Genomic DNA, 14,607 nt, shown 5'->3' on the forward strand with positions numbered 1-14,607 from the left:
CGCTCTCCTGGCCTTGGGGCCAGAAGCAGGCTTGAGGAGGGCAGGCTGCAGCGGAAGGGGCAGGCTGGGGTCACAGGGAAGGCGGTGGGGCTGAGCTCTCCCCCAGGCCCTCTGCCAAGAACAGGAAGAGGAGCCGAGAAAGGACTGTGCTGAGAAATCCCAGTCCTGAGCTCTCAAATCACAAATGCAGAAACCACAAACCAAGGAAAGAATAAAAAAAACCAAGCTTTAAATTTTTTTTCTCTCCCAATAGCTAGTTCCAGTGATGTTTATTACTCAGCCTGAGCTGGAATAACCTTAGACAAAAATAGAAACAGCCTCTGGTTTTACTGAGCCTTCGTACAGTCCTGACTTTTCAGTTCACGTCAGGGCCCTTGGCTGTGGTGCCAGAGACCACGGGAGGCCAGACGGAGCAGGGTCTGCAGAGGGGCGTGGGCCTCAGAGCAGAGCCAGAGAAAGACAGCCAAGCAACTCGTTCCAACCGTGCAGCCTGGCTGGCGACAGGGTTTTACGTGTAGGGTGAGCTGCTGGGGCCCTGGAGAGACCAGCCCAGACTCAGAGCTAATCTGGCCTAGAAGGACATGTGGCCACATGCCAGCAGGGCCACGACCCTGGCCCAGGCCCAGAAGCTGGGTGGGTGGAGGTCTGTGCCACCCTGTGCTTGGCCCAGGAAAGAGCCTGGGTGGAGTCTGGGGAACTCTGTCCGCAGGGCTGGTGCAGCAGGGCCGGGCGTGGGCGACGAGCTCTGTCCGCAGGGCTGGGCGTGGGCGGCGGGCTCTGTCCGCAGGGCCGGGCGTGGGCGGCGGGCTCTGTCCGCAGGGCCGGGCGTGGGCAGCGGGCTGTGTGCAGGGCCGGGCGTGGGTGGCGGGCTCTGTGTGCAGGGCTGGGCGTGGGCGGCGGGCTCTGTCCGCAGGGCTGGATGTGGGCGGTGGGCTCTGTCCGCAGGGCCGGGCGTGGGCGGCGGCTGTCCCTGCTCCGGAGCCCAGGATCCCGCCTGCAGTCACTGGCTGCTCAGGGCAACGGGGCCCTCACCTTCCTACCTGGAGGAGCAGGGCTCTCACCTCTAAGTCTCCTGCGCCACAGGGGGCCCTCCCCGAGGCCCTGCTGAACGTGTGTATGTCCTGAGACGGAGAGGGCGAGGATGACCAACGCCGGGGGAAGCTGCTCCTCCGAACCCAGCGTCACTGCTGTGCTCCGCACTGTCACTGGGCCCCCGGGTTCCGGTCTCCTGGTTCTCACTGACGGGCAGGCCAGGCCGGCCCTCCCGGGGCCTCTGGGCCACTCCAGGCCAGGCAGCTGGCTGTGGCGGCTATCGCAGGGGCTGCTTGAGCTCGAACAGGCCTGTCCCGCCCTTGACGACTTTCCCAACCACGAGGCAGGCGGAAGGAGACCTCAGCTCGTCGTGGGATCCTGGGGGACAGAGCGCCTGTTAGGTGGCTGAGGGAGAAGCTGGGGGTTGTGTGTGGGGGTGGATGGGGCACCTTGGAGCAGCCCAGGGTCCCGAAGGCTGACTGCCCTGCACGTGAGAGAAGGCCCTTTTCCCTTCAAAACACAGAGGCGCTTCCCTACCTGCTGCCCACCCTCCCCAACCACTTCCTCCATGAGATCTCGCTCGCGTGCAAGGCGAAGGGGAAGGCGAAGGCGTGTGGAAAGGTGCCCCAGGAGCAGCCTGTTTGCCGGGAGCAGATTCAGGAGTGCCGCCCGCCCACACTGACCCAGCATGGTGGCCTGCTTCAGGAACTGGAAGCTCGTCTCAAACGTCATCTGCTGCAGAGGGGACGAGCTGGACTGGATCCCAAAGCGGTTCAGCGGCTTGTAGACACCCTCGAAGCACATGTAGTCGGCGACCAGGGAGAGATGGCGGGGATCAACCGCAATGCCTGTCACACGGGCAGCAACGTCAGGAAGGATGCAGCGCTGGGGCAGTGGCTCCCGACAGGTTCCACCCCCAGCTCCAGCACCTATTCCCTCCCTAACCGGGCGTGTCCCCCCTTCTCCCTCACTGCACTGCCTCCCTGCTCCACTGCCACCAGTCGCACAGGAAACAGGTTCCACACGGGGCGTGAGAAGTGACAGCACTGCCTTCACTCGAGAACTGAAACCCTGAGGGCTGGACAGGCCAAGTTGTCGTTAGGATGTGCTGCCCCTGGTTTGCTCTCTGACATGTACCGCTGTAAGGTTTTCCCCGTAGCTTGAAGCAAACGGCCCGCACCTGCAGAGGATCCACTCCCCAGACAACTCGCACGCTCCCCTCTGCCTGACCGAGTTGTGCCCACCAGACATCCTGCTATCTTCCCAGGTGCCCCATTGTTCAGGCAGCAACCCCAGCTGCGGGCACAAGCCCGACCCAGCCCCTCTCCAGGACACAAACTCTCCCTCGGTGCTGCCGCCGCCGACACCTGGCCTCAGCTGCGGTGAGAGGATGTAATAGTTTCTTAAACGCTCACGTCTCCTGGCCTGGCTCCTGCTGTGCGACCTAACAGTTACCAGGCAGGAGCTTTCAGAGGCCGGCGGGCGGGACACAAGTGGTGGCCCTCGATGATGGGACTTGCCACACGACACTGAAACACATCGCCCCTTCCCCATGGTCACTCTCAGGGCCTCCTACAGCTACACGCTCACGGCACCCCATTTCAGTTCCCCGGCGCTGCTGGACGACACCTGAATCTCCCAATGGCTGTCCGCAGTCTCTTACCGTACACAGCAAACACGTCCTTGATCTCCTTCTCGATCACACGCAGGGCGGCCTCGATGCCGTACGTGCTGGCCATCGCGTGGATGTCGTTGGAATAGAGGCGGCGCAAGTCCAGGACCTGGGGAGGGAGGAGGGACTGACTGGGAGGGCCCGGCCTCTGCTCCGTCCGCAGGCGACACCCAGGCTGCTCTCTCCGTGTCTGGCAGTCGAGCACAACTGATGACAAGTGGCCACCACGGGGCCCAGGATAATCGAGAGGAAACAGTGTGGGCAGAGCTGCCGACAGGACGCTGGCCGGGCCCAGGTCTGCTCCTCACTGCCAGAGCTGAGGGACTTGGTGCCCGCTTTAGAGTCAAGGTATTTTTTTGTTTTGTTTTTGTTTATTTAACAGAAAGGCCAGTTTCCTAGGATCGATACACCCTCGATGGGTGAGGAAAGTTCCCTAGTGGAAGTACAAACACCTGTCCAGGGCACGTGAGCAGGGACAGTCAGCTGCAGGGTGTAACCTGGGCCTTGTCAGGGTCCAGTTCGGCCGCCCTGGGGGCCCAATGGGGCTCCATGAGATGGCAGTCACCCCCACAGACAAACTCGGAGGACCTGGGGGCTCGTCTGGGTTTGTTTAAACGAACTCGTGAGGATGACAGGGAGCTCGCCCTGGCTGCCTCTCAGCAGGCGCGAGCCCTCCAGAAGGGGCCTCTGTGGGCAGCTGCTGTGGGGGAAGTCTGCGAGGCGGGAGAGCTCTGCGGCTTGCTGGGGACTAGGGGACCCGGGTTAGAGGGGTCCCAGCTCCCAGTATTCTGTGGGAAACACTTGTGCACAGGGGCTGAGACAATCTCAGAGGCTGGGGGGACTCGGGGAGGTGGGAGGAGCCAGGAGAGCTCAGGTGAAAGGAGAGACCTGCTGGCGGAGCAGGTGGGACAGGTACATGGGCCTCTGCCGACAGGGCCTGGGGGCTGGGCCTGGACACCTCTACGCCCAGGGCCTGCTTCACCAGATAAAGTGAGCAGCTCCCAGGCCAGCCACTCGGCCAACTCTGTCTTACAGTGCTTTGGGAAGGTTTAATGTCAAGGAAAAGCATCTGTACTCAAACTAGTCTGAGAAACGGGGTAACAGTTAAGCAGGTTTCTGTATTGCAAGCTGTAATTGGGAGCATTGTCGATCCCATACAGGTGGGCCAGGCCATGCCAACTTGGTTTGGGGACCCTGGGCTAGAAGCGCCATCGTCTCAGTAAGGGCCAGAGCAGAGCGGTGGACCTGGCCCTGAGTGCCTGAGGCAGAGGCAACACGGGCTGTGGGCCAGCAGAGGGCCTGGGGGCCGTACCTCGGAGGCCAGCAGAGGGCCTGGGGGCCGTACCTCGGAGGCCAGCGGAGGGCCTTGGGGGCCGTACCTCGGAGGCCAGCGGAGGGCCTGGGGGGGCCGTACCTCGGAGGCCAGCGGAGGGCCTGGGGGGGGCCGTACCTCGGAGGCCAGCAGAGGGTCTGGGGGCCGTACCTCGAAGGCCAGCAGAGGGTCTGGGGGGCCGTACCTCGGAGGCCAGCAGAGGGTCTGGGGGGCCGTACCTCGGCGTACTTGAACAGCTCTGGAAGGTTGATTCCTTCTGTGTTTAGGACGAGCTCCTTCTCGTTCTGGCTGTTGGTGGTTTCATTCAGGAGGCACCTCGTGATGCCCTTAGTTGCATAGATGACAGCACTGTGGGCCAAGGACACCACCAGGGAGCTCATGTCGAAGTTAATCTTCATCAGGGGGAGCTTCACTGTCACCTGCCAGAGGAGGAGAGCTGAGCCCAGGGAGATGGCCCCCCCGAGCCCCGCAAGAGGGCAGAGGCCGCGCCAACCGGGTTCCCTGCGGTGCTCCAAAGCCCTCTTACTAAGCGCCTTGGCCGGGGACAGGTGGCCCTGCTGGGGGAGCTGAGTCAGTGCGTCTGCACCGTGAACCTGTGGCTAAGCCAACCATACACAGCAGCCATCTCCAGTTCCCCAGAACGTGGTGGAAACGGCAGAGTGATATGTCACAGGTGTCGGTGACAAATGTAAAAATCACGTCGCCCAACATCGCCCTCACTACCCTTTCAGTGACCACAAAGCAACACAGGGGTTTGTGTGTGATCCTGGTCAGTGACTCCTGCCTGCACGGCCACAGGGGAACCTGACGGGTCAGGGCACAGGAAAGCCCTGTGTGGACTGTCTGGGCATCCACACCACCGGCTGCGAGGGAGCCAGGTCCCCAGTTGGAGACCAGGGGCGGCGGGCGGCAGGAATAAGTACCCTGCTCCCCACGCAGCTTCCACGTGTGCTGACAACCTGCCGAACCGGGGCTGAACGAGGCGACGTGTGAAAGCACCTTATAGGGCCTGGCAGGTCAGACCCCACATACACTCCTACTGAGAAGTCAGAGAAGTGGCCCTCCAGGGATTGGAAAGTCAAATGTGTGAGGCCTGACCTGGGGCAGAGGGTCCACAGCTGTCACCACATGTGAGCTTAAGGCTCTGGGATTAAAGAGACACACCAACTCTCACGGGCCCCAAATGGTTGCCCGGCCGTGCAGGGGGGCGCTGAGCAGCAGGCCCCCCACCCTCACCCCCCCCACCTGCGGCACTGACCACTGACCTGGCACCACAGGCTCTCCTCGGTGTCGTACTGGTAGTCCTCTATGAATGGGTGGGACTCCCGGACGGCCTGCACCCGGCGCTCCACGGCCTCAGCTCCCTGGGGCTCCTGGCTGCTGCTGGGCTTCCGGGGTTGCCTCAAGGGTGGAGCAGGGGCCGAGCTCTCCTCGGGGCCTAAGCCCACCTCTTCGTCCTGCTCCTGGGCCGTGGGGGCGCCTTCCCCACGGATGTTTCCTTCCTCTGGCACATCCTCTTCGTCATTCTCCTCCCCCTCCTCCTCGTCCTCACTCTCATAGTCGACCTGGCAGGGACGGAGCACAGGCTGTCGCTGGGCCGCCGTCCTCCTTGCCCCGCTGGCCCGTCCCCTGGAAATGCCAGCCCCCCAGTGCCCATGCCCCTCCTCACCCTCACCTTGTGAATCCCCTCAGCGCCCCCACCCTGCCCTTTGTCCTTAAGCCACCATGACAGCAGAGGACTGGTTTGGGGAGAGGACAGAGGTGTTATCTTTTCATTTTAAAAACAGGAGGCAGCCTGACTTTGCCTCCTTGCCAAAGGCCGCTGGGTCCTAGACACTGATTCAGGTGCAGGGCAGCCAGACCCACAGGGCAGCCCTGGATGGCACCGCCCGACGCCTGCCCCGAGAACACCCTCTCAGCTGAGGTGTGAGGAGGGCAGGCTGGTCTGGCTTCAAGGTTCCTGACAGGTCCCAGCAGAGACAAAGGAGCAGCCTCATGTGTCCGGAATGACCCTTTGGTCTGACGGAGGAGGGGGGCGTGACCACAGCCCCTCACCCCAGCCCGAGTCCCCTCACCTCCTCCTCTTGCTTCTCCCTGCGTTTGACATCAGAAGCATCGGCGTCTCCCTCCTCCGCTTCGGCGTCCACAATGTGCTCCTCCTCTCCCTCCTCGCCTTCCTGCTCTCCCTGCGGGGAGGCCGAGGAGGAACACAATGCGCTCCAGTTCCTACTGCCCGGGGAATCCACCTGTCCACCCACCAGCCAATGCACCTACCTCCCACCTACCCTCCCACCCAACCCAGGCGTCCACCCAGCATCTACTCTGTGTAACCCTGATTCCACAGCTCCTTTTGGTCTGTTTTCACATGGACCACCTGCAAAATCTTGTGTTTAAAAAAAGTTTTTAAAGGGCCCAGACTCTCCAAGTCACTAAAAAGAGATGGTGCAAAATATTGTTCCAGATAATTTTGTTGTAGGTGGAGATGAAGAGTAAGGGTTGTCATGGTGGAATATTGAGCATTTTAAAAACCAAGTATTTATACCTTTCTCTTTCTGACCTTGGCTCCTACTTTCTCAGTCTCCTTCTGAGTGACTTAATGATAAGGACTGGGCAGCCTTTCAAAGACAGTCCATGCCCATCTCTGCTTGAGTTAGCCAACAGGTAGACGTCCATGGCAGGAGACCCAGAATGCTCTCTGGTCGAGGCCAGCCCCTCAGTTTAGGGATGAGGAGACGGGCCCAGAGAGAGGAGGTGGCACAACTGAGGCCCAGAGCAGGCAGGGGCAGTGCCTGTCTTTGCTGCAGCCCCACCTAAGTACAGCTCAACAAACCCCGGCTCAGAGGACACTCAGGGACCTGCCCCCGCACTGCCTCGGGTCCAAAGGCTTTCCCTGGCTCCTTCCTTTTTGGCCAAAAAGTACAACTTCCCTGCTTCAAAATGCCTCTGGTCCCTGCCAGACCCGTTGGCCTCAGTGCATTGGGCCTAGGTAAGTCAAAGGCAGAGAACAACGAAACCCAAAAACACTTCCAAAAGCCCAGCAGGTACCATTATTTTGAGTTTGTCCTCAGGATAAAAAAATCAATTTGGGGGGGGGGGGGGGAGGGCGGGGATAGAGGGTGATGGGAGTGGAATCCTTAGGGGCAGACAGATGAATGACCTGGGGCCCTGCCCAGAGCCAATCAGACCACACTGCTCCCCTGCGTGGCCTGCCAGACCTGAAAAGTCAATGTTGCTTTTCAGCTCTCAGCACAGCCGATAAATGCTAAGGTAAGTGGAGAGATGGGCCAACACCAGGGAGGGACTGAGGAGCGCTGAGAACAGTCATGGACCCGTCCCAGGAGAGAAGACCCTCCCTGGGCCAGTCCCCAAGGACCCCTAAGGGACTCACTCACCGGAGTCCTCCCCGACTCCCCCGCGTTGTCCAGATCCCGCTGGGTAGCTCTTCGAGTGTTCACGCTTCTGAAAGCTGACGCTTTGTTATTCTTCTTTCTGATGGACTCCATCAGGATTTTAAAGAATCTAAAGCAAGAAGGCCATGCAGACCATTCAAGAACAGCATCTCCACTCCCCGCTGCTGCAGGGGTAGGATGTTCTGTCCGAGGATCTCACACCACGTAGGCTGATACTGGTTGGGGCTATTCCGAGACCTGGCCTCCCCCATCAGCTCACGTTTTCCATCTTGCTGTTTCTGAATGGTACACGGCATGTCAGAAAGAACACGGCTCCCCGGACTGCCAGGCCTGCTCTGAACACGTGCTCTGCCCATCCTAGGCAGTGTGGCTCTGAGCACGACAGTCTAACTCCCTCGCCTGTGAAAAGTGGGTATTAATATGTTTCATGCATCTTGTTTTAAGGCTTAGCAATCACACTATGTCTGACACCTGCCACAGGGCCTGGCAGAGTGATGCTCAGTAAACGACAGTTGTTGTGCGGCTGTGGCTGCCGTCTAGCAAACGGCCGAATCTGCAGAAGGAGAGGGTCCAGCCAGGACTGGGGCCTTCCCCCTGCCTGCCCGCCCCTGCATCTCCAGAAAGTGGGACAGCTCAGGCCTGAGAACTCCTTGGTGTGCAAGCCCGGCAATCTGATGGAAGAGCTAAGATGTGGACAAGCTCATTGGAATTTCAAAGGCAATAACTTACTTTGTGGCAATAAATCCTGTCATCAGGTTAGAACCAAACCAATTTAAAAGAACCAAATCAAGCACAGCCTAGGGGGCCTTTCCTGCCCCTCCTCCCTCCCCCCCCCCCATCACCTTCCTCCTGAGATATTTTTCATTCCCTTAAGGACTCATCCCATCCCACCCCACCCCACCCCTGCTTCTGTGTTTATTACTCTCTACCTGCTTCATCAGGCTGCAACCATACCAAATGGACTACTCTTTGTTTGGTTGGTTGATTAATCCTCACCGCAAGATATTTTTCCATTGATTTTTAGAGAGAATGGAAGGGAAGGGGAGACAGAAACATGTGAGAGACACATTGACTGGTTGCCTCCCACACACACGCTGGGATCATCGAGCCTGCAACCAAAGTATGTGCCCTTGACCAGAATCGAACCTGAGGCCCTTCAAGCCCGAGGGCCAGTGCTCTATCCACCGAGCCAAACCGGGTAGGGCTGGACTGCTCTTAATTATGTAAAGTACCAGGTGCCTCCGGTGTCCAGGCAGCCAGCCAGTATTCTGAGCCTTTACTGTGCCCCGGGGCACAGCAAGGATGAAAGCCAGGAGTTTAGCGTCTTAATGTGAGAAGCAGGCAGGTCAAATGTTTACTATTGGGGGAATTATAAACAAAGTCACTGCCACTCTCCCTCCTCATTATTCTTTAAAACTTAGCTGTATGTGGTTTTCCCAAGGGCAGAAAAGGGCTCCTCGCCTACTCATCTGGGGAAGAGCTTGGTCACTGGGCACTGGGGACCGAGCTGAGGGCCCGATGCGGGGAGGCCAGGCTTACCTTTAGAAGAGACTCCAACTGGGAAGCGAAGTCTCTAAAAGGACAGGCTCTGGTTCAAGATCCTGTTCCACCTGAGCTAGAGAGGAGGGCCTGAGCTCCTTGGCACAGTGGGACCACTCCCAGCCCCTGCCGCCCACTGAGCAGAGTGCGGGAGACGGAGAGAGAGGACCAGGTGTGAAGCACTGGCCTGCGCACAGGGCCTGCTGCTTTGACTCACCAGGTGGTTACTCTGTGGCAATATCACCCATCTGCGGCTCTTCCCTTCAGCATCCCAAGTCCCCCCACAACTGTCCTCAACCCCAATTACACATCTGCTCCCACCCACCTCTGTGCATGCTATGAGCTCATGCTCAAGCCATTTGCTCTGCGAGTGATTTTCCCAGCCCCTTATTTAACATGGAGCTGCATCCCCCACCTCACCCCACCCCAAGGTTGGGTCTAAGTGCAGATGTTATTCCAAGAGGCCTTCTCTAGTCTCCCTGGTTGGGAATCCTTTCTACCTCACCTGCCAATTTGTTGAACAGGACTGGTGCAGAACACATGAGAAGGTGAAAAACTAGACTAAACACATGGCTGGTAAGTGGCAGACAGTCTGCGAGTCCTGGAGGTGCAAACCGTGTGCCCTTCCGTGATTTTGCCGAGAGCAAGGGAACCAAGGCCCCAGTGACTGCCCCGGGAAGGCTTGGCCGATTGTCAGAATGTGGCAACTGAAAGGGAACAGCAGGGGAGGCTGCACAGAAAGCTCCCATTCCACATAAATGATTATAAACAGAGAACATGACCCTTGGCTGTTTCCGAAAGTGCCTGCCAATAGCTCCACCACCTGCTGTTTTCCAAGTCGGACTCACAGAAGCGCTAACTGCAGATGGCCCGCCTGGTCCTTTCATGGCTGGGACCGGAGGCCAGATCTCACACTCCCTAGTTCAAGGCTCTTTCTACTTCTCCACCCCACCCCACCCCCCAGATAATTTAGTTAAGTGTTCAAAGCTACCTGCCAGTACGAATATGTGTCACTGTGTATATTTTTTGTTTCCTAATCTGTGTTAAAATAGTCTCATGAACCTTCATACACTGTTGGTGGGAATGTAAATTGGTGTAGCTACTATAGGAAATAATATGGAGGTTCCTCAAAAAAGGAACCAGCAATTTGACTACTACTGAGTATCTATATAAAAAAAGAATGAGCTGGCTGGTGTGGCTCAATGGTTGAGTATCGACCCATGAAACAAGAGGTCACTGGTTCGATTCACCAGTCAGTCAGGGCACGTGCCCAGGTTGTGGGCTCGATCCCCAGCTGGGGGCGAAGGGAAGAAAGGGAGGGAAGAGAAGAGAGAAAAGGGGGCAGGAGAGAGGAGGGAGAAATGAAGGAGAAGCAGCTGCGTGTGGGAGGGTCACGCTTCTGCAGCACACGCACACTTTCTGGGGTCTGTAAGAGGCCTTACTGGGGGCTTCACTGCCCACACCTGACAACAGGGGTCCTAGCCATGCCCCAGCCCACATGCGGCTCCTTCCCTCACCTCGGGCCCATTCTGCTGAGGTCACAGAGCAGCTCCACCAAGAGCTACTGCACACGCTTTATCACAGCTTTTCAAGTGCACAAGCAAAGTACAAAGTGCGAGTTGGAAAGTCTTACACTGCTGGAAGAAGCCAAGCCTGTCCTTCATCAAGAAGAAATTTTTAAAAAATGATAGATTTTCGCCCTAGCTGGTCTGACTCAGTGGATAGTGTTGGCCTGCAGACTGAAGGGTCCCAGGTTCCATTCCGGGCAGGGGCACATGCCTGGGTTTCGGGCTCAATCCCCAGCAGGTGGTGTGCAGGAGGCAGCCAATCAATGATTCTCTCTCATCATTGAAGTATCTCTCTTTCTCTCTCCCTTCCTCTCTGGAAAAAAAAAAAAAAAGTAATGGACTTTCAACTCCCCAAGATAAGGCAAGTAAAGGGAACTCTCCACACAGCCTGGTGCAAGCCTCCTGCAGACCCACCTGCTCCCAGGCCTCAGATGACTAGATATGGGGCAGAGCATCCAACTCCACGTTCTTGTTAATGCTCAAGAGGCCACGTGGTCCTAACTCCCATTTCCCAGAAAAGGGCTGCGTGGCCAGCACACACATGCGGGCCCCGGGGAGGCATCTCCTCCCTGGTAATTAACGAGCTGGCAGGCTGCAGCACAGATGGGTCTCCTGAGACATGGCCCAGCACCAGGAGAGCACGGGCCCGCCTGAGAGAACAAACCTCTTAGCCAGGTGGACAGCGATGGAGGTGTTCCCGAGGCCCGGCCAGTGACAGCCTCACCCAGGGCTCACGTGCCTTGGGACAGGATCCAAAGGGCTGAGTTCACGTCCGAGCTCCCCATCTGCCACAATACCCATCATCCTAAATGCCACCTGCTTAGGGGCCCAGCCCTAAGCCAGCTCACTTCTTCAGGGAAGAGGACAGCTGCTCTCTCCTGGCCACGCTGCCTCATGACCTTCTTCGAGTGGGCGTCACTTGGGCAAGGTTTGTGGGACAAGAGAACTCATGGACTTTCCGCTGCTTCTCTGCCATTGGTTCTCTCTGAGCAGCTTAGAGAAGGCCAAGCAGTCTAAGTTAGAGGCAGATGGTCTGTGGTCCGTGGCCAAATCCTGCCAACAGATGGGATCTATTTGGGCCATACCAGGCTTTTAAAAAGATATGAATTGGTTGCTGATATTTAAAAATCAGGAAACTTATTTGTAAAAATAAAAGCAAGTAACGGAACAACCAAAGACAGAAGATGGGGGCGGGGACTTTCTTCTTCTGTCAATCAAAAGATCGGGCTCCGGCTCACACTCCCTCCCCCTGGAGGCAGGTTCTGCGCACTCCAGTCTGCCAGGAGCTTCCCAATCTGCCTCACCGGCCTGTTACCTGCGAGGCCCTGCAGCCACGTGTTTGCTCTCCTCAATCTGGGGTCAGCTGGCAAATCAAAAGGGCTTTGTTGACTCTGGCTGGTCCCACCCCGATGTGCCCACCTCCCATTCCTGTGTACTCAGCATTGTGCTTTTCAAATGTCCAACAGTGACTTGAACTTGAGAGAAAAAGGATGTTCATTCTTCCTACCAGAAGGCAACCAGAATTTCTCTGTAAGAAGCTGGAGGTAACCAGTTACAGAAATGGCATTTACAAGCAGCAGGCCACAGGTGTACTGCTCACCACCAGGAGATACAAGTACCAGGAACTACATTATCTGCCTGGAATCACATCATGTCAGAAATGAACACCTAGTGCCGGCCCGACATCACAGCAGCACCGCTGTGGCCGGCCGTTCTCTCTGCGGTCACCTTCTTCCATGCCTGAAAGCCTACAAGCCCGAGAAGACAAGGCTCACCAACCAGCAAGAACGGGGTCTAGGAAGTGGTGTGCGGTCAATACAGTCACACTTATAAGCCAGAGGGGAGATGAGGTTTCCAGATTAGGCTGCAGGGCCCACTGCTCCCTAAGCACTTCCCATGAAGAACTAATTTGGGCAAATGAGCCCCAACCTTCAGGAGTCCTGAAGCCAGGAGGGCTCAAGACCCACGACCAAGTCAAACAACAAAGTGGCCCGAGTCCTGACCTTGTCTCCATGAAGTGCAGAATGTCCGTGGGTCTCAGGCACTTCTCCTGCTGGTAATATGCATGGGGCAGGAACTGAAACCGCAGCTCGTACACCCGGAACTTGTTCTGCTTCTCTCCCATCCAGAAGGATTCCTGGACATCGACTTTCTGCAACACCTAGGACCAGATACACAGGGAGAACCCAACTGCTCAGGTACCAGGGCATTACAGGTGAAATATGGGAAACCCGAGGGCTTGGGGGACAGGCTGGGACCACTGGCCAAAACCCCAAAGAAATTCCCCAGCCAACAGGTCACCCCCAGAGAACAGCCCCGGCTGCAGGGCATGGGCTCCAGCAGGGCTGGTAAGCTAACCCAGGACGTCTCTTTATTTGTAAGGCACACGAGAACGCTGCATGATTACTTCTAAGGCTTCCAGCTCAGCCCCGCCCCTGCTCAGCACCTGGCAGAGAAAGCTCCCCTCTCATTGGTGACAGTCTGAACCCAGCTCTGAACAGTCCTGACAGGAGGCCGTGGGGAGAACGCCTCGCCCAGTCTGCAGCAGGGCGCCCAGTTGGCAGCTTGTCCCCCAGGCGGCAGCAGGTCCGGGAGACAATTACCTCCCCCAGGCACACCCTGGTGAGCTGCCTCTTCAGGTTTTTCACTCTCTTCAGGGCTTTTTTGGTGTTGAGTACGGGCACGCTCATCATGGGTGTCTTGATGTTGGCGCTGGCCACCATGAGAATCTCCCTCAACCTGTCACAGAACAAGAACACCTGATGGTAAGAGGCACCCAGGTCCCCTTTCTTGTCAGAGCCCTTTGGGGTGTGGGACAGACCCTGGGATCTTGCAGGGAAGTATGCTCTGGCCCCGTGTGACAGCAAGTGACTCCCCTGTCCGTTTCCTCCACTGGAGCGCAGCTCCTCAAGAACAGGACACTGCATCTTATTCTCATTTCCTATCACCTGTGCCTTGCATACAGCAGGTGCTTACTAAGAGCTTACTAAATGAATGCAAGGGTCTACGCCCCTTCTACTGGGTGCAGGCACCCTGCTCAGGCCTTGCCCATGAGCGCAGTCAACCTGCACAGCCTGACTGCGCGGGAAGGTGGGCCCCGCAGGTAAGGATCCTGAGACTGAAGAAGCTAAGGAACCCGTCTAGGGCAATGGCAGGGCCAGGTATGGATGCAGGTGGGTCTGACCCCCACTGTTTCCTCTCACCCACTGGCCATCATCTTGCAGGTTGCATACAGTTACCTGCAGGGCTAGGGCTGCTGTGGGTCATGTTCTATGTGGATGGTGCCCCAGAGTTGGGCAACCAGGTGGCCCTGCAGGGGCTTGTGAGCAACAGCTTCCTGAGTCCCGCCCCCGGGAGTGGGAAACTGACAAGCATCCAGGTAACTCTGATAAAGGAGCCGGCAGAGGGATATATGGGGATTCTAAGAGGCCAGCCAAAGAAACTGCACAGAAGAGCCGAGTCCCCCAAGCTCCAACCCTCATCCCCACCACTTGGATGAGCCCTGACTTGGTCACGCACACACACTCTAATTAAATGAGTTCTTCCCCAGGAGCGGGCTAGGACAGACCCCACATCACACACACACACACACACACACACACACACACACACACACACACCGCCCGCATCCCACCTCGGAATGCCCAGGGTGACGTTCATCTCCCCTCTGCCAGCGAAGTGGAAGGTGTTCAGCGTCATCTGTGTGGAGGGCTCCCCGATGCTCTGGGCTGCCAGCAGGCCCACCGCCTCTCCCGGGTCGCACAGCGAGCGCTGCCACTTCAGCTGCAGCAGGGTCCGCAACCTGGAAGTGGGGCGGGGACAGGGGTTAGGAGCGGACACCACCCACCTGCCAGTTGGGTGTCCATAACATTCCAAACTAGGGTGCATGGAACTAGTCCCTCTCCCTCCTCTGGGCTGGTTATTTCCTAACAAATCATCCTCTCATCCTTAAATTCCTGCTGGCGATCCTGGAATGTCTTCATTAGCCGGGAGGGACCCCAGTGGGGTGACCGAAGCTCTGCACGTCCACCTTGGACTGTTCACGCTCTGAGG

General features: G+C 57.6%; 1 protein-coding gene across 2 annotated transcripts in view; it reads right to left on the minus strand.

Annotated features, from left to right (window-relative positions):
* Positions 1–235: 235 nt before the first annotated feature.
* POLR1A (RNA polymerase I subunit A) overlaps positions 236–14,607 on the minus strand; it is a 68,373-nt gene continuing 54,001 nt past the window's right edge. For both annotated transcript variants that reach the window (XM_079792431.1, XM_079792430.1), the window contains exons 25-34: positions 14,189–14,356; positions 13,158–13,293; positions 12,558–12,715; positions 7,430–7,556; positions 6,113–6,223; positions 5,303–5,602; positions 4,256–4,456; positions 2,696–2,813; positions 1,716–1,880; positions 236–1,410 (exon numbers count right to left, since the gene is read on the minus strand). In XM_079792431.1, the coding sequence (XP_079648557.1) occupies positions 1,310–1,410; positions 1,716–1,880; positions 2,696–2,813; positions 4,256–4,456; positions 5,303–5,602; positions 6,113–6,223; positions 7,430–7,556; positions 12,558–12,715; positions 13,158–13,293; positions 14,189–14,356 (1,585 nt within the window). In that variant the 3' untranslated portion in view covers positions 236–1,309. The remainder of the gene's footprint in view (positions 1,411–1,715; positions 1,881–2,695; positions 2,814–4,255; positions 4,457–5,302; positions 5,603–6,112; positions 6,224–7,429; positions 7,557–12,557; positions 12,716–13,157; positions 13,294–14,188; positions 14,357–14,607) is intronic.

This window comes from Cnephaeus nilssonii (genome assembly GCF_951640355.1).
Source record: "Cnephaeus nilssonii genome assembly, chromosome: 15".
Lineage (NCBI taxonomy): Eukaryota > Metazoa > Chordata > Mammalia > Chiroptera > Vespertilionidae > Cnephaeus > Cnephaeus nilssonii.